This window comes from Homarus americanus, unplaced genomic scaffold (genome assembly GCF_018991925.1).
Source record: "Homarus americanus isolate GMGI-L3 unplaced genomic scaffold, GMGI_Hamer_2.0 scaffold41366, whole genome shotgun sequence".
In the NCBI taxonomy this organism is placed as follows: Eukaryota; Metazoa; Arthropoda; class Malacostraca; order Decapoda; family Nephropidae; genus Homarus; species Homarus americanus.
Genome location: NW_024723541.1, coordinates 4,587,227 through 4,611,648, shown reverse-complemented (window position 1 = coordinate 4,611,648; position 24,422 = coordinate 4,587,227). Strand labels below are relative to the sequence as shown.

The following is a 24,422-nucleotide window of genomic DNA, read 5'->3' as shown; positions in this document are numbered from 1 at the left end:
ATGGATTCAACGCTACACACGTCCTAAAATAAAACCTTTATAGGAATAGGTACAAAAATGGTCTCTGTAATAACAAGGTAGCGGGCACAATAAGGATGTATTATTCACATTTGGCATCAACTAGCTAAATAAATATATATGTACAGAGCTCAACACACGATGTACTTAAATGCTTCTCATGTATCTGTGAATAATTTCCACTGCAAACTGTAAGACAAAACATAATACTTCACACTCTGGCAGTTTGTCCCTCAAGCAGTTCATAACAAGAGAAATCCTATGTACAGAGCTAAAATAAATTCTGTACTGAAAATATTTTGTAACATTTAACACTACTGTATCCTAACTACTGGGGGGCGGGGCTGATGAACACTTCTGTAACCTCTATTCTGTAATTTTTTTCTTCTAACACTAACAAAATAAATATGGTATGCACAATAAACTAGTCCTGTTGCCTTTTTTTTTTTGCTCTAACTAACAAAATGAACATGATGTGCACAATAAACTAGTCCCTCTCTGCGGCAAAATTCCATCCACCTTCAACTCCTCTAAAAGGGTGACTTGCAACCCACCAATCTTCATTCCCTTTGACTTTGATGGTGGGAACGGAAGTTGAAGTGCGTCTGTGTAATGGACTCATGCTCGTGTTGGGGGATCTAATTAATCTGGACACCATCTCTACCCCCTCCCTCCCTCCCTCCTCTCTCTCCCTCCTCCCTCTCCTCCTCTCTCTCTCCTCCCCTTCATCTCCATACCACGAGTCCCTCCTCCCTCCCTCCCCCATCCATCCACCTCCCCCCATCCATCCTACCATCCTCTTCTTCCTAGCCCCCCCCTCTTTCTCTGGTTCTCTTCCTCTCCCACTACTTCCAAGCCATGCAACATAATTTCTTAGTCTTACAACACAATTTCTTAATTTTACAGTATTGCTCTCTAGTATTGCAACATAACTTCCTTGCCTTGTAAACCTCCCTTTGTCTTGCAACACCGTTTCCTAGTTTTGCAACACCGCTTCCTAGCCTTGCAACACCCCCTTCCCGTTTTGTAACACTGCTTCTTAGTCTCGCAACACCGCTTCTTAGTCTCGCAACACCACTTCTTAGCCTTGCAACATATCTTCTTACTCGTGCACGACGATACTTGCCCCGAGTGCATTGGAGTTTTGGAGGAGGGAATATTGGAACTTCCGCAGGTAATTTAGAGCCGACTTAATTCTTCAGAGAGGTTTTCCATGATTTGAAATCCAATAGAGTGATAGGGAGAGAGAAAGAGAGAAATGAGAAAACGAAGCGAGAGAAAGAAAGATGGAGAACTTAAATAAAAATTCGTCTTGAGGAAAGTTATCCTTGCATTGATATTCAAGCCAGTAACTGAGGCAGTGGAACTTAAGCTTCCTGAACGTATAATTTTCTACTGATATGAGTCTTATGAAGCAGTCTGGGGTCAGAGAGAGAGAGAGTTCACCTGACAGGGAGTATATTCATAGTAAGACCCTGTAATATTGGCTCGCGTCACCAAGTTAAAGACTGGAATGGTATAATTTACCCATCCATTTGCCGAGCGAGGGATGACTTAATAAAAGTCTTTAAACATCTCAGAGGACATAACTCAGTCGAGTGTTTATACCTGGTGTCATGGGTTGCTTTAGGCTTACCCACGCAACTAACTCCAAAGTTTGTTTTACCAGAGATAAGACGCCCGGCGAGGCATAACTGGGACATGTATTTTTCAATTAGTGTATGTTAACCAGCCTTTAGGGGGGTGGGCAGTGAAACAGTGTTGTACTGTTCATCGCTTCACACCCAAAAACCTCATTTTAAGTAGTATCCCCTGAGCCATGGGTTAGTTAAGAGACGTCGTCTCCATCCTCTCCCTCCTGAAAGGGGGCGGGACACCACACCACACAGAGTCCTCCACCGCTACTCCGTCCTGTGAACCGTCAGTGACACGAGACTAAGCGTGTTAACCTAGGTTGTTATCCCCGTGGAAATATCACGTGTGGAAGCCTGGTTGCGACAAAAGCAATCCAGGCTGGTCTATTGCACCTAGATGGTTAATTCAAGTCACGCTTACAGAGTCCTCCTGCACGACACCATGTGTGGTAACCCAAGAGTACTTTTTGTTGCTGTGGCCCGTGGAAAGAAGTCCTTGTGCGGAAGCCTGGTTGCAACAAAAGCAATCCAGGCTGGCAGTAAATGTATCACTTGAAGAATTAAGGCTCTGTTAGGTCATACCCATAGTAGAGTAATCACATGTGTTCCCAAGTTAAAATTCTCTTTTAGAAGATTAATTTTATTACAGCGTGAACGTGAGTGAATCATATATCCTTGCAAATTGTAAATCATTGTATGGAAGCTTGACAAATAAATGTAAATGCAATTATCTGCCCGTATCTGTGATCCTATCTTATTATTACTGAAGGTAATGACTGATTGGTTATGACATAGTATAACCAATAACTTAGATGGATGTTGAAAATTAAATGAATCCATTAAATCATCATTTATCACGTATAAATCATGGAATGTCGAGTGGTGGAGTGAACTTCTACGTGGATACGCCATAATCTCCTGTAAGTAATCAGTGTGAAGGTATCGAACTCTACAGTAAGAAATAAGAAATACGACATATTATTATCTTTATATAATATAATCCACTCCTACTACCACCGATTCATACCAAAACCATGACACCTGGAGCTAGTGGACGCCCAGGCCCCACTCAAGGTCACAGCTTTAAGTTGACGAAACCACAAGATTAGAAAATTTGTCAAGGTTTTTTTTTGGGGGAATTATGAACTTTTGGAATAATCTGTCAGAGTGTGAATTCATTCAAGACCAGATTTGACCAACACTGGGGCAGGTACAGATTCATTCCGGATCCAGTACATGCCCATTATTTAACGAAAGTGTGTAATAGTGACGTGACCGACCGTCCAAGCAGCTAACAAACAATGAGTGGTGAAGAGGATAAAGTAAAGTTTGGCACCCAGAGCAACTACTCCACATATTGACCTGATTTTTAGTGTGTCATCTGAGGAGAAAAACAAATATACTTCTGAGTTTAAAGCATTATCTATGGCTTAAGTTTATTAATTTGAGTACACACAATCGTACTTTCTGGCAGAAAATCTTTGTTTGCTTTAAATTTTATTTTACAACAAGTCAGGTGTGTAAAAGAAAACGAACTTCTCTCACATCTGGGTTATACAAGTCCAACCTAAACCAGGTCTGCGCAGATACCAAATGTATTTACTTTTGGGAGAATGATTTCACTCTCCTACCACATACAGTTAATCATATCTTTACAATTGCTACAACGACATTATAAATTAAGTAATAATCATTTAAAAAAATAAAAATACACTCTTTACTTCAGGAGACAACTGAAGTAAGAGGTGGCACCACTGTACATTGTTGCAGTGTGTGAGTGAGTGTTATCAATCTACTCTAAGTGGTCAGTGTAGTCAGTGCTCTCTTACAGTTCTCGTCCTATACCGGAGTAATGAAGATCTTCACCAGTTTCATTCTATTTGGGATAATTGGAACTTGTTTTGGTAAGTAACAATAGATATTAAAAGATAAACAATATTTATAATACTTGTTATTGTTTAAAGGTTCATTGTTATTATTATTGTCTAGTTACAGCTGTTATCACACGTAAGATAATGTCAAAAACAACTCCTCTCTCAGATGTTACAAATGAACTAAATGTGTATCATAATGTAACCAAAAGTATGATAGTGTTGTGAGGTTAAAGTTGCAGGCGTTTACAAGAAATAATTGGATTAGTTTAGCTGTCATGTTAGTGGTTTGTTTCACCACTGGTCTGTGTCACCGTGATCGGCTGATAATGGCTAACTCATAGGAGGACTATTACCTATTAATAAATTTATGGGGGTGTTTAATGGCCCCCTAAAACTCACTAGTGCCTGTGTTGGTAAATAAGATAAAATAAGGTCAATGAGGCATGACTAGGAACTTTTCATAGTACCAAAAACAACTATACAGTATTACAGTAAATTATATATTTTGTAGTTTAATAATTGACCTAAACTAACTTAACCAAACCGTTTCTGTCAAAGTTAGAAGAGTTTATGTAATAATATTATTATTATTAAAATTTTGGTCATAGTAAACACGGGGGCCCAGGTAAACTGGCTATAAATATTCAGATATATTTAAAAAATAAATTTCTTACCTCAAGAAATATATCAAATTCGGTGGAAGAATTATTACATATCGTAATAGGTAAAACTAGACGAGAGTGGTCCAGCCTTAGCGGCAAACTGATGAAATTTCCCAATACTCCTGTAGAAGAAAAAAGGTTTCTTACTTCTAGAAATATTTATGGTAAAGATTCGTTTTATGCCCAATTGTGGTTTATTTTGAATAACTGTGACCTTTATTTTGGGGTTAACAAAATAACACTAACCAACCTACCTAACCTGACATAAAATAATACACTCTGCACCCTATACCTATTGGTTAGCCCCTTGTAGGACTATGTGGGGCTCTCAAGAAAATGGGAATATAGGTTTAGTTAATTGTGTTTACAGGCTACGTAGAACAAGATATAGGTCAGATCTTAGTGACAGGTGCCTTGTTTTACAGGAAGGAGGCTGGATGACTGCCAGAATTGAGGTCATTGATCCATTTGGCAGTGTCGTGACTATGAACTCCTGTTTTTAGAGAGATATAAGCCATGTTGGAATCACTATGTATTCATACTCATTGAGAGGCCAGTGTACATCCCAGGTAACCTAGTAGTGGCTATAATTTATCTAAACCCTGCAGAAATTTTCTTGAGCAACAATAAGTTCAGAAAGGCAAAATTAAAGCCAGGTGTCACAGAAACAACTCGTTTACAGTAGACACAGTTCTACAAACCCCAAACCCCACCAGCACTTGGCCCCCACCCAGTAGAGTCATGCCCGTGTATGATACACTGGTCTAAGTCACTGGCTACATGGAGTTTATGGGTTCATGTGGAACTGAACTGCAGAAACATCGGTCCAACAAATTACCCAAAAGTACCCAAAAGTATATTAAATCAGGGTAAAATCTTAACGAATATATGTTTTACATCAATAAAACCTGATTAATAATGTTTTCATTGAAATGTAGTCAAAATAATGAAATAATAAACAGCAAAAAACGCTAAATTCCAAAGAGTCACCTATCCAAAATGGAGATATAATTACCGATGTTTCTGTTACTTTGGGGCATTTAACATAGCCGTAGGATTTACTTTTCGTCAGGTTAGGTTAGGTTAGGTTAGCAAAGTGCATCACGATGGAATTGAGTTATCTCCCTTGTTCACGAACTCTTTGGAATTTAGCGTTCGCCAATACTGAAAGTTTTTTGCTGTTTATTATTTCATCTTACAAATTATTTTTAAAAAATTACACTAAAAATATTATTAGACATGTTTTGTGTATGTATAACAGATATTAGTTAAGATTTTACCCTGATTTAATATACTTTTGGGTACTTCTGGGTACATTTGGGTACTTTTGGGTAATTCGTTGGACCCCAGAAACATAGCAACAACTGAATTCTTAATTAAATGAATGAGTATTCCGTACTTTAAAATATTTTGTTACGTGTTTCATATTATCATACACAGTGATTGCCACTAAACTGTTCTCAATAGACAGTGCATGACACAGTAGTGTACTGTACCTGTATGGTAAAGTCATAAGATTCTCCAAATAAAGGACTAAATGATCAGTGAATTGTGGTTAAGGCAGCTACCCTGGCTGCCATATAAGGGGGGGGGGCACTTCACTCTTTGTTTTCTCTCAACTTGTCTTAGATATACAGTACTGGCACAGGGAACCCTTTCTCTACTAGTACAGTACAGTACTACTCTAAACTGTGTGATAATCTTATGACTTACCACACCAGATGCTGGTGAGGTGCATCTTTTAGTAGGCCTCATCATATCTATAGTTATTTAGGTAAGAGAGACCATGCTAAAACACTTATCAGGTACAATAATATAAATTTACTGAAAATTGAGATTTTCAGCTTTAGTCACAGAATGATCAAATTTTCTTGTTGACATGTAATCATATAATATGTAGTTATTGTCCTATCCTTTTTCTAGGCTGCAGTAAAACTTATATGCCATCCATCACTTTGTATTTTTATCTTACAGGAGCTGGAGGTGCAGTATCAGGCCAGGGCGGCAGTGGAGGTAGGTTGGAGGAGAAACATGTCACCTATACTGGCAATCATTTTGTGGCGGAGGGAGGAAAGTTCTCTGTTACTTGTATTGTTGATATTAATGACTTTCATCACTGGACGTTCAATAACAAACCCGTGGTGCCGGGAGAGGCGGGGTAAGGGACTTGTGGTTCAATCGTGTTTTTCAAAGTTGTGATGACATAATATCCTGCAAAATGACTACATTATTTATAAATAATGCTGAATAATAATGCATATAGCTGTTCTTCTAGTTAAACTTTGTAAACTTTTTAAAAATAGAAAAAAGTAACTTATAGTGAATGTTTTCATATTTTCATGGTAAAATATGTTATCCATGAAATCAGATACACTATGATAGAGGGACCTGGACGACAAGGCTATATTATGAGTCGGTTGACCGTGGTAAGGGCTCATCCCTTCCACGCTGGAGAGTACAAGTGCACGACCCAAAGCAATGAGGCGCATTCTGTGTTTGTCATAAGTGGTAAGATGATACTGTAGAAGACCCTTGCCAGCCGGTGAACATCATTGGCTGTATACATTGCACTGTACTGGAAGCCTTAGTTACATATACACTGTACTGTATTTATATGATGCAGTAATAAGAAGATGATAAAGGCTGGTAGTGCTTGTGGTTGGTTCCTTGTACTGTACTGCACAGGGTAGTTATCATTATGCAATGTTGTACATGTTGTGACATTTCTCTGTTCTTTGTTTGATCCGTCCAGTAACACTTGTGGAACAAAGTGTGGGACTGTAGTACACAGGGTGGCAGTGAGACAGCTCGCAGGTAGGTGATGATGTGCAGAGAATGAAAAAGCAGTTTCTGTACATAGGTGCCATATTAGATTATTTTGACAAGTGGAGGGAGAGAAGTGCTTCCCCAATATTTTCATTTTACATCAGCGAGTTTAACCTCCTGACCACTATCATTAATGTGAAATTTGCAGAACGTAAATCGCAAGAGGATGTTAAAAACTAACTAACGTTAACACGGAATATTGGAAAGCGCATCATTGTAAATCAGGGGATACCTGTATGGTACTTGATGTCTCTAGCATATTTGATGAAGATCTTGTGTTGTATGTTCAAGCAAGTATACACATGTACAGATATAAACTTATATAGTCTGATGACAGAACCAGTGGTACAGTTACAGATGACCTTATTATTCTTTGTCTTACTTTGAGTTCTTGTAATGCAGAACATAGAAATACAGTTACTGTATAGTACATTACAGTGTGTCATTGACCCCCACACAGCAAAAGACAAAGGTACATAACCAAAGTCTCTTAACATTGTGCTTAATGAACACAACACAGGTACATGTATATTGAACATTCTGGAACCAGTGCATGCCCAGTGTTTACCAACAGTACTGTAGCTACATGCAGAGATGGCTTTAGTGCTTGTAAATATTCACTTTTAGTCACCTTGCAGGAGTACATTATATGCTTGGTAGGTCATTAATATATCTGGTGGTAGATCAATAGCGGTGCTGTGTCTATCATAAAATAATCTAGATGGAAAAAGTATAATTTAATTTTTAAATTTTGATCCACACTGCTATCAAATTTGTTCATGAAAAATTTCCAGGTTACCTGTAACACTGTATATTTGTTCTTTGTGATTCAACTGTTCCAGAGTCAGAAAATCCTACACAGTAATACCGTATAAATATATTACTGTATTGTATTTACTGTAAGCTATCATAATACAAGTAAACATTTTTGTATTGTATCTGTATATACTGTAAGCTGTTGTAATACATTAAAACATTTCTATGTGGCAGGATCCCTCACAGAAACAGAAGAAACACGTCTGCTTGCGGAAGGTCGCCCCCTCATGCTGACGTGCGACTATAATACTACCAACACTGACACTGTATGGTGAGTCTAGAATATTTCCTATAATTGTTATATGTCTTTGGGAGAGGTTATGATAAGGCCTCAGGAGATCTGTACCTAACGAGAGAGGCTGCAAGAGACTACAGTATAGGCTGTATATAACATAAGAGAGCTGCCATTAGGTTATATAACAGTGACGATGTTTTAAAGTGTGGTTCTAGTTTCATTTGCTTGGGTCTTTCTGTTGAGATAGCAAGTATCAGAATCATGTACAGTCGGGGTCAAAAGCTCACTCCCTTCCTCCAAAACTGAAGCAGCATCGATCCCAAACAAGATTAAACTGCACCAGAGGACAGTCAGGGTAAGCAAGTTCAGAGATTTATTCCCTTGACTCAGTTTCACCACAAGGAGCGACCTCTTGTCCGCTACTGTAGAGTATAAAGTGCGGCTACAGACTTGAGGTTAAAGCACCTTCCAATCATCCACTTTGCCCTTTCAGTAACTTCTATAGTATTATCTCATATTCAACAGGAATTTCTAAAGTTAACATCCACTTTAACTGATCCTAATATTTTTATTATTATTTACAGTTGATTCATAATTAATTTTTTCAACCTTTTCATTGCAGGATAAAGGATGGAGACGAGGTTGTTGAGAGCAATCGCATCAAATTGTTTAAAAACAGTACATTGTACATTCCTGCCGCCACTAAACAAGACCTGGGCGAATACCACTGCTCACTACCAGATGAACAAGAGCCCAAAGTCTTCAATGTTGTCGGTAAGACCACGTAGTGTACAGTAATGACTGTTTGTGTATACAGGGTGTATTATGAATTATAGTTGTTTGTTTTTTCAGAATAGAACCTCAAAATGTTATTTCAGGGGTTTAGACTAGCACTAGCCTGCCTGTCAAAATGGGTATAATGCATGTCTGACTGATAAAAATTCACTAAGCATTCACCTGATTGTTGGTTAAGATAATACTGTACTGTAGCATAAAGCCTGCTAAGTTTCTTTAAAGACAAGTAAAAGTAGTTTACTGCCACTGCTATACACATGGTGGTCAGCCATTGTGGGGAATTATTTATGTGCCAAAAGTGGGGATGGTTGACTGGTTTTGTCCTTTCCAGAACTGATTCTTCACAAACTGCTGCCCAAGTCAACCACAGTGCTGGAAAATGACAAGCTCTCTCTCACCTGCCTGGTGCAGGGTGACCCTCTCCCAACTGTTCAGTGGCTCAAAAGTGAGTACAGTACAGTACAGTACAGTACAGTACAGTACAGTACAGTATAGTATAGTATAGTATAGTATAATACTTGTTAACAAGGTGAGTGAGAAGTATGTTGGTCCTGATGTTAACAGGATTTTTTTATCTATAAAGTAAATATTTATGATGATAATGTACTTAAGCAATGGGCTTTACTACAGTGTAAAAAAATCATTAAAAGATAAACTGTACATCAAAGTGGAATACCCGAAACATAAGGGAAGCTGTGATCAGCGCCCAAGACCTTCCATTATTGGATGTAACATGCACATTATCTTCCACCCATCCACCTTTCTGCTGAGTGGTTTTCTTTCATGTTATTCACTCAATCATAGTTCAGAGGTGTATGTATTCATGCTGTACTGTATAGTGCAGGTAAGTAGATTTTATAATACAATAATAATTATTACAGTATGGATTCATTCTTCCTTTAAAAGTATTACACAATTATTTACATCAGAATACTCTGTTCACTTTGATAATGAAATAAATGGTAACTTTATAGATGCAACACCACATGCTGCCCCCATCCCCCTGGTTGAGGGAAGTGCTTGGCAAATTAAGGATTGGGTTGGAACTATTGTATAAGCAATATGACAAACAATTTTTAAGCAATATTAACATTTTGTATTTGTTTAAAAGACTCTTTTTCTAATTTTTTTCATCAATTGGCAGATGGTGAACCAATTGAGAAGTCCATTAACTCATCAAGATTGGTGTTGTCCGAGAACGAGTACCACGTTCCTAATGCCAGTCTCCTGATCAAGCCTCTGATGAAGAACGATGATGGTGACTATATCTGTCTCATCACCCAGTTCGCTATCCAGCACAACACAACCACTGATGTACGAGTCAAAGGTAAATACAAACACCGTATCTTGATAACTTTAAGATACACTTTCATTCCCACTCTGTCTGTGTACAGTATGGAGACGACCAATGTGTAAGTTTCTCCTCTCCAAGTGAAGAGAGAAAATTTCCTTTGCCTTTGCAAAATTTCCAACTACTGTACAGTTCTGTACTGTACTGTACTGTACTGTATTTGAAAAAAAATATCACAATCATTTAAGTTAAGTTCAGTTGGCAGGTCACAAGTCAAAAGATTCTTTCTTATATATCACCAAATTTATGAATGATAATTAATTATTCATTAAATTATAAGATCATTAATTCTTTTAATTTTACAATGGGAGTTAGTACTGTACAGTAGTTACAGTGTGTGTGTGTGTGATTCCTCTTTAGAAATACTTATTTTGTAGAATTTTTCCCTAAATAATTTCTACAAACCAATATGAAACCTTGTAGGTCACCTATTGATACAGTATGTCTAAAAGCATATATGACGTAGCTAACACACTCAGTGTCTTAAATAACAGCTTCAAGTTCCCCTATGGGTTTAATCTCATTATTGCATTTCACAGTTTTGTGGTATTTATCTTAACTTCATTGTCTCTGTTACCCTGAAAGAATAACTGTATTATTTGTTATTTTCTTACAGATATTTATGCTGCGTTGTGGCCATTCTTGGGCATTGTAGCCGAGGTTGTGTTGTTGTGCACAATTATCTTCATCTACGAGAGGCGTCGCATCAAGCCCAACTTTGATGAATCCGACTCTGAGCAGACTAATGAACAGTAAGTGTATTCTGTACAGAGAACTTTCCCCTCTGTCTCTTATCCGGTACATTTTAACCCCTTTACTGTGGGGACGCTACTTGTAATATTTTATTTGGCTAATACCCATGTACGAAACGATTTTATTCAGCGTAGGAGATATCCCTTACACAAAAGATTAGAGTTTAAACCAACCAACAACACCAGACCTTATCTAACTTTACAATAGATGTTTTGTAAGATCATTGGGATACAGTGGGATTGGTCCTGTTGCTTTGCCTTTCATCCACAATGGTTAACACTCGCAGGGTTAACAGTATTGTGTCACCAGATTTTCATAAGATTTTGCTCTGCACTGTATTGGCAAGTAGGTAATCCTTTTATTTACTGTGAACTACTTAGGGAAAATTTCTAAAGACTAACTAAAGGAGCCACACTATTCATACTTTATTGCAACTACAGTATATATTATGCAATAGTGACATGATCTTTATTTTTCAGGAAGAGCAAAGTTGAAAACAGCAAGGAGGTTGATGTCAGGCAGAGGAAGTAGGGAGACGTTAAGAGCTAAGAAACATCATCATCACACTTGTGCACGGTACTATAGATGATAAAAGAGAGAGTTTTCCCGTCAAGAGTTCAACAGTCCTAAGAGGCTCTCACTGAATGCAAGCAAAATGAATAGGGTAGATAAGTAACATTTGGGAGTGTACCAAGAACAGCTGACTTGTGTTTGTGTGAAATAATAATAATATTGAATAAAAACTCTAGATTTTGCTTTTAGGTGTTAATTTATAGTCACAAATTTGATTTTTTTACCTACAAAAGATGGAAACATTATGAAGGAACCTCTAAGAGAATGTGTACATGTGTTACTATGCTGTATGGCAGGATAAGATATGTACACAGTGGTTTCATCAGTGATATGTCCTGTAAATTTTAATTCATTCACATTTATATATATTTTTCAATGATAACAGTACAGTATGGCAAATACATCCTATGAATTATAATATGGCTGCCAGTTATTCATGTTTGCTTACAGTAGATCTAACCTTCATAATGTATTGCACTTATTTTCTTTTAATGTTACAGCATTACAGGTAATTTTTCTTATAACTACAGTTCCTGTTTATAATTTGTGTTGGTGACATGTGCACCAACATTGCAGTTACAGGTACATTACAGGTACAGTGTATATAGTTTGCATATGATTTCATATTTTATTGTATTTGTGGATTACAATAGAGCCAAGTTGCTGCTCCCATAAACAGTACCAGCAAAGTTAAGAAGAAAACTCAGGATTTCGAGATGTAGGTTAGGACAAATGAATAGCAGGGCAGGAGGATGAACGCTAGATCCGGGAACCAAGCAAAGTCAGAGTTTAGAAGGGCTGAAAAGGAAGAGTTCCAGAGGCAGATTGCAAGTGAGGTCTAGTCAAACCCAAAGGCTTTTTACCATTACGCAAAGTCGAAAATAAAAACGCGAGTAGGCATATTGGACCTGAGGCTTGAAGATGGTAGTTATGCAGATTCTGACCAGGATAAGGCGGAGGCGTTGAACAAATTTTTTTTATCGGTTTTCACAAGAGGATGTGAACAATCTTCCTGCATTTGAGGAAAGACTGTGTAATGGATAATTGTATTTTTATTTTATTGGAAAAGTAAAATTGTTGGGGAATATTGAAGATCGATGGTGTTGGATCCTGGGGAGTTTGTAGTTATGATATAAGCACTACTTGTTGTATGTAATGTTTCACAACTGTACACATTTATCTTCAAAATCACCACAAGGTGTTTAATTTGAGTTGTATGGTGATAAAAGGTGGATATAATGCTGGTAGATGGAATGTGATATATTAAAGCTTGTGATTTATCTTACATTAAAAAAATGTAATATGATTATTTACTTAGAGAAATGATGGCAATGGAAAAATAACATGAAGGTCAGGTTGTGGAAGTTAATGTAATTAACAGTCTCTGAATAAGATGGACACTAAGGCAATATTATATTTTTTTGCTAATACCTGTACTGTATACACTACTGCAATAATTTACATGGAATGTAAATTTCATGTTTGGTAATAGTATCATTATTGCATTAAGATTACTGCCTTCATTGATGACTGACTTTCACTGCAGTATTATCAAACACTCATGAAAATTTTCATGGTTTGCCCATCTTTAGTATATGAGTAAGATTACATTATTTATTTGTTACTCACACCTTGACACTAATGCTGATCAGTCAATATATTGCTTTGTATCAGGAAGTAGATCATCATATTTTAACATTTTTGCAATGCTGGTGACACTGCTCACAGGACACATCACATGCCCATGGCTTCAGTGAGTGAGTACAACCACCTCTTTCATGTACTGCAATCCTCCCATATTTTCTGTGTGATTGTGTAGTGTTGCACATCATAAAAGGAACACAATATTCACTTAAACTAATAAGGCAAAAACTAATACATTTATCAGGTTCACAAAGTTTTAAACACATCTACAGTCATAACTTTTTCTGGTAATGTAATAACTGAATTCATGTAAACAAGTTTCAATAAAAATTAATAGACTGATGTCACAAGAAGCAGAATGACCATATCTTACTGAAGTAATTACCCTGTCAGTGTAGATTTAACATTCTCACAACTGTGATTAAGGAATAACTGGATATGTGGACTTATTTTCAGGGTTATGTGCAAATGTGCCTTCTTTCTTGAGTGTGTAGGATCTTTTAATACACCTCCTACTTTTCAGAGATACATATATACTGTATATATATAAATTCGATGGTTTCCTTAAATTTTATATAAGTTGTAAGTACTTTCTCAGATTTAGATTGAGGTAAAATTACTTTCCTCATCATTCAGAGTATTTTATTTCACTTTATTAACCCTTTGAGGATGATGATTTAACCCCCAGGACCCAGAGGGTTAAATAAAGTTGTTGATTATGTGTTAATTACTTGTACTTCAGCTGATGGTATAACCTTTATGCAATAGACTTATCTTTCTATATAATCCGTTAGATGGGGTTTTCTACTTCTAAAAAAGGACCCTCAATATAATGGACTTTCCTCTCCACATAGTCCATCAAATAAAAGTTTCACTGTACTGTACTAGTTATAAATCCTCTATAGAAAGTATCCCATCAGCTGTAGTTCTTTAACATAGTTTTATTGAATATGTCTTTATTATAAATGACTAAAGTGATTTTTGTATAAGCTAAAATGTACATTATTTTTAGATTTTATTTTGCATTTTATTGTATTGAAGTTATTTACATTCTGAATAAATTTATAGATACATTAATACCAAGCAGTTTTATTATTGATTTAACCGGACCATTGTGTTGAATGTAAAAAAAAAAAAGTAATGTAATCTTCATCTGGGTAACATTTTATTTATTTATTTATTTTTATTTTTTATTTTTTTAAATATTAATTTTGCCACTATCAGGTTATTAGCTGTTGGGGCAGAAATGACGGTCAGTCGCTTGAAACCACACAAAATGCTCAAGGAAAACCAATTACATTGTTAATAGTTTCTATGGTCGACAACAAACGAATCTTTAGCTACCTAACCTAACATAACCTAACCTAACCTAATTTAACCAAGCTAATATACTGTACTGGGTTTCCCAATAACCCTGAAATTCATTATTCTTATAAAATATTTGCTAATAAATTGTAAAGTAAAACTGATATTGCATAATTGACTAACGTTTCATTGTGATATTTTTGTTATTAAAATTTCTATAGCTAAGGTTAATTTCTTTAATATAACTTTGTCCTGATTTAAGTGCATGATAATTATTCTATACATATTATTATTATTATCAACAGAATCTCAATAATTTTATCTTTACCATCAATAATTCAGACAATTCTTAGGCACTTTTCTTCTATGACGTTTCCCACGCAAATTACCTTTATTATTATTATTGTTAACCATTTAATACTACGGTAACGCCTTTAAACTCATTCAAAGTCATTTAATTCCTGTATTTAATCTCATTCATTAAACTGTTTATATACGTTTTCTTTTCTGGTGCGATGAAAGAAAATGGAGCTTTTTTATGGGAGAACTTCTTTATATTTTTAATATGGTTGTAAAGTGTAGTAATTATTTTCTTCTTCTTTTCTTACAAGGATTAGCCTACCAACCGACCCATATCTGGGCCTGGGGGCGAAAAATCAACCATTTAAAAAAAATAAAACTAAAAGAAATCAGGATGAGAAACGATATACGGTATATTTTGTTTTGTTAAAGTAAGAGTGTGGGATACGAGTTATTGGTTCACACTCAGGATGGGATGGAGAAAGGAAACTCACAATGTGCTCTCTGTATACATGTTGTATTGGATGTACAATGCAGCTTGGTGCTGGGAAGTGGCAGCGTGATGTAGAGAGAGCTGGTTGGTGAGGATGCTCAGAGGGGGACCAGCTTGTGGGTCGCCATGCTCGCCGGCGGGAGCGAGGCCGTCAGGCAAGAGTGGAGGAGGAGGTGCTGCTTGCTGTGGCTGTAGCTAGAAGAAGGGACAGGTCACCACGAGGTCAGGTCTTATATAGCGGAGGTAGGCGTGGCTTAATAGTTGACCTCCGGCATGTAAGGCGGTGCTGGTTGACCTAGACCACAAGGCATACACTGGGGAATTCGCGGGGTCGGCTACTCAGCGACAAGCGTTTGTAGAGGAGGATGGCACTACAATACTCCCCTTCCCCTCCGGGCGCGGCGGGAGGCTGGAGGTTTGCAGAGTTGCGTGCCACATGTGAGGCAGAATGGGCGGTGCATGCCACATGTGGGACATAACGGCGAGGGAGTGGATGAGCCGGCCGCTAGGGGGGGCAACTCTGTCTAGATACACGAGATCTGTGGGAGAAAAGAGGGAGAAGGAGGGTTGTGGAGGCGATGAATGTTGTGCTTCACTCGCGACAGGTACAGAGTCGTCAGATGCGCCTGCTGGGGTGTGTGGGCCTGGGTCAGGAGCAGGGGCTGCATCAGCAGGAAGAGAGTCAATAACAGCAGCAGGGTGCATGACAGCAGCAGGGTCCACGAAAGCAGCAGGGTGCAGGACAGTAGCAGGGAGTACCTGATGGAGAAAAGAGGGATGTGTGGGTCCGCGTCAGGAGGAGCGGCAGGGGGTACTGCTGGGCCGGGGGCGGCGTCTGAGGTAGGACGGGTGTGTTAGGGTTGGTAGGACGTGGTGCTTGGTGCAGGAAGAGGAGCGGCTGTCTGCTTAGAGTAGCAGAGCTGCTCTAGGGTGTCTAACCTGCGGTGTAGAGACAGTAGTTGTAGAGCCGATGAGAGCTGCCTCTGCGTGGGTAAGCCAGTCTTCCATGTTGCTTGAAGACGGGGAGAGTGATCAGTTTCTCCTCCATCCTGTGTGAGTGCGAATCTCCGGGGGTCACCATTTGTAGGGTTATGAGATATTGGGTTCACACTCAGGATGGGATGGAGAAAGGAAACTCACAATGTGCTCACTGTATACATATTGTATTGGATGTACAATGCAGCTTGTTGCTGGGTAGGTAGCATGGTAATAAGCATTGAGTAGAGAGAGCTGGGTGGTGAGGGTGCCCAGAGTGAGGGCAGGCGGCTTGAGGGACGCCAAGGTCGCTGGCGGGAGCGGCAGCCGCACGGCTGGCGCGGAGGAGGAGGTGTTGCATGCTGGTGGCACTGGGTAGAAAAGAGGTTGGTCACAGCGGTGTCAGGCCTTATAAGGCGGGGGTAGGCGTGGGTAGATAGTTGACCCCCACTCCGTGGGCGGCGCTGGAGGCGTAGGCTGGGGAATTCGAGAAGGTTCGGTGCTTGTAGGGTAGGAATCCACTACAATACTCCCCTTCCCCTCCTGGCGCAGCGGGAGGCTGGAGGTTGGCAGAGTTGCGTGCCACATGTGAGGCAGAAAGGGCGGTGCGTGCCACATGTGAGGCAGAACTGCGAGGGCGTGGATGAGCCGGCCGCTAGGGGGGAGGGGCAACTCTGTCTAGATACACAGGATCTGTGGGAGAAAAGAGGGAGAAAGAGGGTTGTGGAGGCGATGAATGTTGTGCTTCCCTCGCGACAGGTACAGAGTCGTCAGATGCGCCTGCTGGGGTGTGTGGGCCTGGGTCAGGAGCAGGGGCTGCGTCAGGAAGTGTGTCCATGACAGCAGCAGGGTGCATGACAGCAGCAGGGTCCACGACAGCAGCAGGGTGCAGGACAGTAGAGTACCTGAGGGAAAAAAAAGGGTGTGTGGGGCTGCACTCAGGCGCATGGGCCGCGTCGGGAGCAGGGACTGCCAGGCAGGAGCGGTGGAGGGTCCGCGAGACACTGCAATCTAGGTCGGTCACGTCTCTGTTAGGCACTGTAGGCACTGTGGGCATGTACTGGCTCTCTTTTAGGCACTGTTGGCAATCATAGGCGTCCGCAAGACAATTTATAATTACATTAGGATTGCGAGGAGGGAGGGGTAGAAATGGATCTTGGGGCCCCTAAACATCCACTTAATCCGCTAATAGCTACAGTTGGTTTTGGCTACAGTCATCGGTATGTTGTAGTATATTTACCAACCTACAGGTAGTAGGTAGTAAACAGCTATCAAACAGGGAGGTACTGAGAAGATATTGGAAGCATAATGTGTTGTCCAATGGTAGACCCTGCTGCCAGATGTGACCTAGTCCCAGGTTATTGATCTGACTTTTTGCCCCATTTACACACAATTGCAGGGTTTCATTAGTTTCTCTTGCTTACACAACACACCAATTGTTCACACTCTTGATCTGCTTTAGTCTTTAATTTCAGGATTTATTTGTGGTGCATTTATTTCTTTTTCTTTTTTCTTCACCCGCAGGCGAATAATAATTAAAAAAAAAAAAAAATAATAATAATAATAATAATAATAATAATAATAATAATAATAATAATAATAATAATGTTCATTCAGTGAAATCATTATACAAGTTTACAGTTGGTTCCACATGTATATACAGTCGACACTACATGTATACAGTTCAGCATTTGTACAGAAAACGCAGGTATACAGTGTGTACAATATATAGACCATGCATTTACAATACTCTATACAATCTCTAATACACCTCGACTAAACAGCCATACAAACAACAATAAACAATTATATATTTCAACCAAGAATAGTCAACTGAGCCATTAAACGTGGTGGCGATTCTTCAAGTGAACCGGCCCTTAACATCAAAGTCGTGTCGCGGTTTTGTCCGAAGATTAAATATAACTCGTGAAACATTATGAGAGCTCCCTACCACAAGGCAGAACGCACCAAAAGTTTAGCCAAAGTCAACAGGGAATTATCTATATCAATTCCGAGACATGGATCTGTTCCTTACGACCAAAACAATATTGCGTGACGTGACATAATGTGGGGAATATTAAAAAGGAGTGGGTGAGTGCCATGACAGGTGAGGTATGATAGGTAGGTAACATGACAGGTGAGGTATGATAGGTAGGTAACATGACAGGTGAGGTATGATAGGTAGGTAACATGACAGGTAAGTAACATGACAGGTAGGTAACATGACAGAAAAGTAACATGACAGGAAGGTAACATGACATGTACGTAACATGACAGATAGGTAACATGACAGGTATTGAGGTCACCTGGAAGCCACCCTCCTACCCGCTCTCGCCCGAGACCCGCCAGAGTTGCCAAATATACGATAATTATCACACACAGACGATAACACACGATTTTACGTATTTGTGCGATATTTCAGCATTTTCGTACGATAACTTCTCCAAAAAAATAAAAAAATAAAATTTTCTATCTTTCTTAAAAACATCTGAGTCAGCTAAAAGCGGATTTAATTGATCTCGGTTGTATTTTGTCACGATTCACAGGTCCAAGGAACTGTTTGTAAGAGAAGCGACTAACAGGTCTAGCATACACCTGTCTTACCCTACCGTTAGTAAACACATCTGACTCACTACAGCTGATTCCTTTTTATTTGAATCTATTTAATAAAGATCCATGAAGTACTAAAACATACAGTATATGAGCGTTGGTGCTGCAGGTCTCTAAAAAGGAAAAAAAATAAAACACGAAATATTGTAAAAAAAAAAAAAACAAGAACAACAACAACAACTTAGGGATGCAGTATTGTTCTAGGCAAGCATTGTGTGTGTGTGTGTGTGTGAGTGTGTGTGTGTGTGTGTGCGTGTGTGAGAAAGATTATATTCCTTGTGTGAACCAAACATTTCATCTTTTAAAATAATATAATGAGTTCCAATTACTGTGAATAAGCCAAAACTTAAGATATAAAAAAAATCTACTGAGGTGGAAAATATATAAAAAAAAAAAGGTAAATAAAAGATAAATAACCAATGTGTACGATTAAAACGCAAGAGTTGTTTAATTTGACAAGGTTCGGTACGATAATTTGGGCGTATGTGATTCTGATAACACCATCACCTTACCAAGACACCGCAGTCCACATTCCCAACTATACCTCAGTCCTCTGTTAACACTCAACATGGACTCAACACCCACTGAGACGATCACCCTAAACACAGAAGGTAGATGAAGAAATGTTAATATATAGTAGTGAAGAATAATATGGATAACTTACTGTAGCTTATTCATATTATCAACGTATACATTGGTGAAAAAATAATGTATTCATGTTGTACAATGGGTAAAAATATGTGTACTGACGTCATACACTGGTGAAAAATAACCACTAGCATTATACATTACTGAAAAAAAAACCCAGATAGTGGGGGGATTTTGTATTAGTGAAATATTATACATTGGTGAAAAAAGAGACTTCGTGTATTGGTAGATAATATATGAATGAAAAGCTTGGGAATATGAATAGATAAATGGATGAATGAGTGAAAGACTACCGATACTGCTGCCTGATGAGGTATACCAGACAGGTGAGGTACACAGGTGAGGTATACAGGTGAGGTATATCAGACAGGTGAGAATGAGTCCACAGGCAGGGCGACTGTGTGGATACTACAAACTGGAGCCCAGGCTAGGTGTCTAGTCTCTAACTACGAGTACCCTGGGATCGAACCAACGACCTCTGGGATAGGAGGCTACTATCGTATCCACTTGACCACATGGATAGATAATTATATTGTGATGGTTGGATGAAAGGTGGTTCAAAGATAAACGATTTCTAGCCGTGTAATATCAACAGACAGACAGACGGATGGATGGACAGAAGGAAAGACAGACAGTCAAGACATAATACTTCAAACTGGTAATCGTAAACACTATAGAGTATATTTTTTATTTCCAGGAACCAGTCGGGGGGAAGAGCCGGCCAGGGAGCGGAGACAAAGACTAGAAAAACAAGTAAGAATCAAGTGTCAACAACAGCTAGTTTCCTGTACACCCTATATGGGTCACAAGAGGGTGTTTATCAGATCCCAAGTTATGGAAGATTCTTGGGATTTTATTCAGGTTAAAGTCACCATTAGATTTTGATGAGTAGAAATTAATTACATGGTAGTAAGCTAAACTAAAATAACTTAACCTAACCTAACTTATTCTAACCTAACTTAACTTAACCTAACCTAACTTATCCTAACCTAGCTTATCCTAACCTAGTTATCCTAACCTAGCTTATCCTAACCTAACTTAACCTAACCTATCATAACCTAATCTAACCTAACCATGTCATATCTCCATGAGGTACTGTTGACGATTTTGGCATCTGTAACCTTCGTGGCCCAGGGAACAACACAGACCTGGCCCTCCCCGGCCCTCTACGACCTCGAGAACAACAACCAAACACTCTACTCCACCACCATCACCCTCACACCTCGCGAGAAGGATATGACAGGTGAGGAGGGGGTCACTCTCTCTCTCTCTCACTAAGGATATGACAGGTGAGGAGGGTCGGTCTCTCTCTCTCTCTCTCTCTCTCTCTCTCTCTCTCTCTCTCTCTCTCCTATCGGTAATACAGTGAGAAATATCTTCTCACCGTCTGTCTCAATCTTTCTCACTGGTAACATATTATTGACAAGGAAGCGAAATAAATGTCTCTTTATCTGTAATAGGCCCCTGTCTCATCAACAGAACGTATTATATAAATGGGTCAATACATCTGATATTATATTCAGATTCACCACCCTGTAACTTTCCACTGTCTATGAGTAAGACATGAGATGGGCACGTGAGCGGGCAACTCACCCAAGAGGGCGAGACCCCCAGCTCAGCATACCTGTAAGCACGCACTGCGATGCCCTTGAGCTTGAGTTGCTCACCTCAACTCATATCGTAAGGACGTTACCTAACGTTTATTATACATAAACGCCGTCCCTTTCTCATTCACTCCTAGACAGTGAGACTTACGGTTGATATACACTCAGGAATTATATATACAACCTTTTATAATAAAACAAAGGAACTACCGTTTGGGTTTCGTTACTTAAAACCCAAATATAAATATAGTGAACGGACTGGTTAATTGGACAAGCAGCCGATTCATATCTCTCTCTATCTCAGTCTCATATCTACGAGATAAATCATTTATTCTGATTTATTTATTTATTTTTTTTTACCAGGAAGTCTATGGTTCCTGGGGTCGCTGGGTGGCTCGTGGGCGGCTGGATGGGCGGCGAGTAAATGTGGTCGGCGGAGGAGTATTCAGCTTCTGGCTCTCCCCAACGTTTTGGGGTGGCTCTTGGTGGCTCTGGCTCCCATTCCATCACTTATGCTCACTGGCAGGTTCGTATCAATGCTCAATGCTCACCATGTCTAGTTTTAACAAGATTGTATGTATGTATGTATGTATGTATGTATGTATGTAACTCACTCCCCAAATAGTATCTTTACGCTTTTGAGTGAGACAATATGACACAACGGACGAAGTATTTTGACAACCCTACCGAGACAACAGGAGTCACAGTGTTCATTGTGAAATTCATGGACCCCCAGTAAAGATACTTTTTTGGGAGTGTTACATCAAAGTTAGAGGATTGAGGAAAAGCTAGTCAGCTATCTCTAACGACAAACTAGTCAGCTATCTCTAACGAAAAACTAGCCAGGTATGCAACGATTCTTGATTTCATGATTTTTAAGGTAACAAACAATTAATCTCTTTCTCTTTCTCTCTCTCTCGGCTGCAGGTTTGTATTGGGTGTTGCGTCCGGGGCGGGAACAGTATGTCTAACAGTATATATCCTGGAGATAGCAGATACCGGGGTTAGAGGCACACTGTCTGTTATCCCCACCTTGGCTTTGATAGCTGGTGGACAGTACGCACTCTGGCTGGGGACAACGCTTCACTGGTACCATCTGTCCTTTGCCTGTACACTACCGCCACTTCTCCTGCTGGGGATTTACTACATATTACCCGACACCCCGTCTTATCTGTTTATCTGTGGGCGTTACGGCGAAGCAGCAGCTACACTTAGGAAATTACGAGGTCGTTATGCTGATATTGAGAGTGAAATGGAGGACATGAAGCGAAGTAATGAATCCTATAGGAAGAATTCTGGTTACCGTGAGTTACTGAAGGTGAAGGTGGTGAAGCGCATCGCCGTCGTCATGATACTCTTCGTGTTTCAACAGTTTTGTGGTAACTTCGTGATGATTGTGTACACAGCCCGGGTATTACAGGCAGCTGGGACGCCCTTGGAGCCAGATACAGCTAGTGGTATAGTAATGTGGGCGAGGGTGGCTGGTATAATAATGTCATTCTGTCTCTTGGATCGTCTTGGTCGTCGGAATTGTCTCGCCGCATCTCACGCTATCAACGCCGCAGCACTAACTCTTCTGGGAACTTATGTTTACCTCAACCAACATGACGAACAACAGTCACCAGAAACATCCCTCAGGTAAGAAATAACTGAAATAGCTTTTAATTATTACATATTATCACCCAACTCACCTGGATAACGTTAATTAGAGGATAGAAAGGTAATATCCATAAGAAATACTCACAGGAAAAAAATCCCCAAAGGTCTTGTTCTCTGAGTCCTAATACTGTGTTAATTAGGTCAAGTGTGGTTAGGTTAAGTTAGTTAAGGTGAGGTGAGATTTTTGTCCCTAACCAAACGACCCTACCCAACCCTAACCTAAGTTACTCCAAGACAACCTTAACCTAAACCTAACCTAAACCAAACCTAATAGTGACACATCAACAGCTGGGTGCCGATGGTGTGTGTAGCAACGGCGCTGTTCGGCTCTGATATTGGTCTCCATTCCGTTCCGTTCATCCTTGCCGCCGAGTACTTCCCGACCAACATTCGCACCCACGTGAGAGAGAGAGAGAGAGAGAGAGAGAGAGGATGTGCATGTATTATGTACGCAACACTGTCATAAAAAAACACTCATAAATAATCCCTTAGCAACAGTCACTAACATTATCTCTGTTTCTCCCTTGTGTGTGTGTGTGTGTGTGTGTGTGTGTGTGTGTGTGTGTGTACAGGCAACATCGGTATGTATGACGTGGTTTACCGTGATGGGGTTCGTGGTCATGCAGCTCTACACACTCATGCAGGAGGCGCTGACGCAGGCCGGCCTCTACTGGTTCTATGCTGGCTCTAGTCTCCTGGCCACGGGATTCACCTTCCTCGCCGTCACAGAAACGATGGGCAAGTCTATGGGGTAGCTGCCTCTAAGGGGGTAATTACCTCTAAGGGGGTAATTGATTTATGGGGTAAATGCTCGAGTGAAATAATGAATAAAAACATAAAAGAAAAGAACTTGATTGATTAACCCCAAGTGTTGTCACAAAATCGGTGTTATAAACAGAAGCCATTCAGTTTCGTTAATAAGTAATGCGCATACTCTACACTATCACCAATAAGTATATACGCAAATACGGTTTCATATTCTATACGGGTATATCCCAAACATACATTCTTTCCTAACAATTCGGGTTCTTTAAATCTAGATAAGTTACCCCCAATATATATATAATTTACGGTGGATTTTTCTATGAATTAGTTTAGAGGGATAACTCTTCTGCTTCTGGGGGTTGAGGATATAAATTAATGAGCACAGATGCAATAACAAAGGTGTTTAGGCGCATAAAACAATAGAAGTAATTATACTATTCTATCTTTATGATGTTTGAAAGATAATTAACACCACTAAAAATAATAATAATAATAATTGGCACGCAGGTTTACAAATAAATATAAATATATATAAACTATCCAGGAATACAATTCAGCTCGAGAACAGCATAGACAATTATTTTTTTAATATTTTACCTTTAAAACATTTGATACAGTTTGAGTTTGTTGGGAGTGTATTCAACCGTGTGAGAATATTCATACGGTAGGACACATGGACCATAATGTATACGGTTGGTTTATATTCACCAAATGCCCGTATATACTGTACAAACACAGGCGCCGTCTATTGACTATATATCAATCATTGGAATGACAGACACAGGTACAACCAAAATATTGAAACCATTGTTACTACTACTACTACTACTACTACGAACGACTACTACTACTACTACTACTACGAACGACTACTACTACTAC

General features: G+C 39.3%; 2 protein-coding genes across 5 annotated transcripts; both read left to right on the top strand.

The window, feature by feature from the left end:
- Positions 1-3,406: 3,406 nt before the first annotated feature.
- On the top strand, positions 3,407-14,260 carry LOC121863595 (basigin-like). 2 transcript variants are annotated; one of them, XM_042362320.1, is made up of 9 exons: positions 3,448-3,556; positions 4,614-4,643; positions 6,163-6,201; positions 8,005-8,101; positions 8,688-8,839; positions 9,192-9,305; positions 10,005-10,187; positions 10,828-10,963; positions 11,444-14,260. In XM_042362320.1, exons 4-9 carry the CDS (start codon positions 8,058-8,060, stop codon positions 11,493-11,495), a joined length of 681 nt encoding a protein of 226 aa, XP_042218254.1. In that variant the 5' UTR covers positions 3,448-3,556; positions 4,614-4,643; positions 6,163-6,201; positions 8,005-8,057; the 3' UTR covers positions 11,496-14,260. The 2 variants fall into 2 exon arrangements, with proteins under 2 accessions (XP_042218253.1, XP_042218254.1); XM_042362319.1 differs by lacking the exon at positions 4,614-4,643 and having other exon boundaries at positions 3,407-3,556.
- A 5,110-nt stretch (positions 14,261-19,370) lies between these two features.
- On the top strand, positions 19,371-23,621 carry LOC121863593 (facilitated trehalose transporter Tret1-2 homolog). Of its 3 annotated transcripts, none has more exons than XM_042362317.1 (7): positions 19,371-19,475; positions 20,210-20,265; positions 20,605-20,755; positions 21,480-21,642; positions 22,044-22,754; positions 23,064-23,175; positions 23,402-23,621. In XM_042362317.1, exons 1-7 carry the CDS (start codon positions 19,433-19,435, stop codon positions 23,528-23,530), a joined length of 1,365 nt encoding a protein of 454 aa, XP_042218251.1. In that variant the 5' UTR covers positions 19,371-19,432; the 3' UTR covers positions 23,531-23,621. The 3 variants fall into 3 exon arrangements, with proteins under 3 accessions (XP_042218251.1, XP_042218250.1, XP_042218252.1); XM_042362316.1 differs by having other exon boundaries at positions 23,348-23,621; XM_042362318.1 differs by lacking the exons at positions 19,371-19,475; positions 20,210-20,265 and having other exon boundaries at positions 20,669-20,801; positions 23,348-23,621.
- The last annotated feature ends 801 nt before the right edge of the window (positions 23,622-24,422 follow it).

Coding starts and splice junctions, on each gene's coding strand:
- LOC121863593 (XM_042362316.1), top strand. CDS start 19,433: ATGGACTCAACACCCACTGAGACGATCACCCTAAACACAGAAG. Junction 19,476..20,209: donor GATCACCCTAAACACAGAAG/GTAGATGAAGAA, acceptor TTTTATTTCCAG/GAACCAGTCGGGGGGAAGAG. Junction 20,756..21,479: donor TCGCGAGAAGGATATGACAG/GTGAGGAGGGGG, acceptor TTTTTTTACCAG/GAAGTCTATGGTTCCTGGGG.
- LOC121863595 (XM_042362319.1), top strand. CDS start 3,505: ATGAAGATCTTCACCAGTTTCATTCTATTTGGGATAATTGGAACTTGT. Junction 9,306..10,004: donor AACTGTTCAGTGGCTCAAAA/GTGAGTACAGTA, acceptor ATCAATTGGCAG/ATGGTGAACCAATTGAGAAG. Junction 10,188..10,827: donor CACTGATGTACGAGTCAAAG/GTAAATACAAAC, acceptor ATTTTCTTACAG/ATATTTATGCTGCGTTGTGG.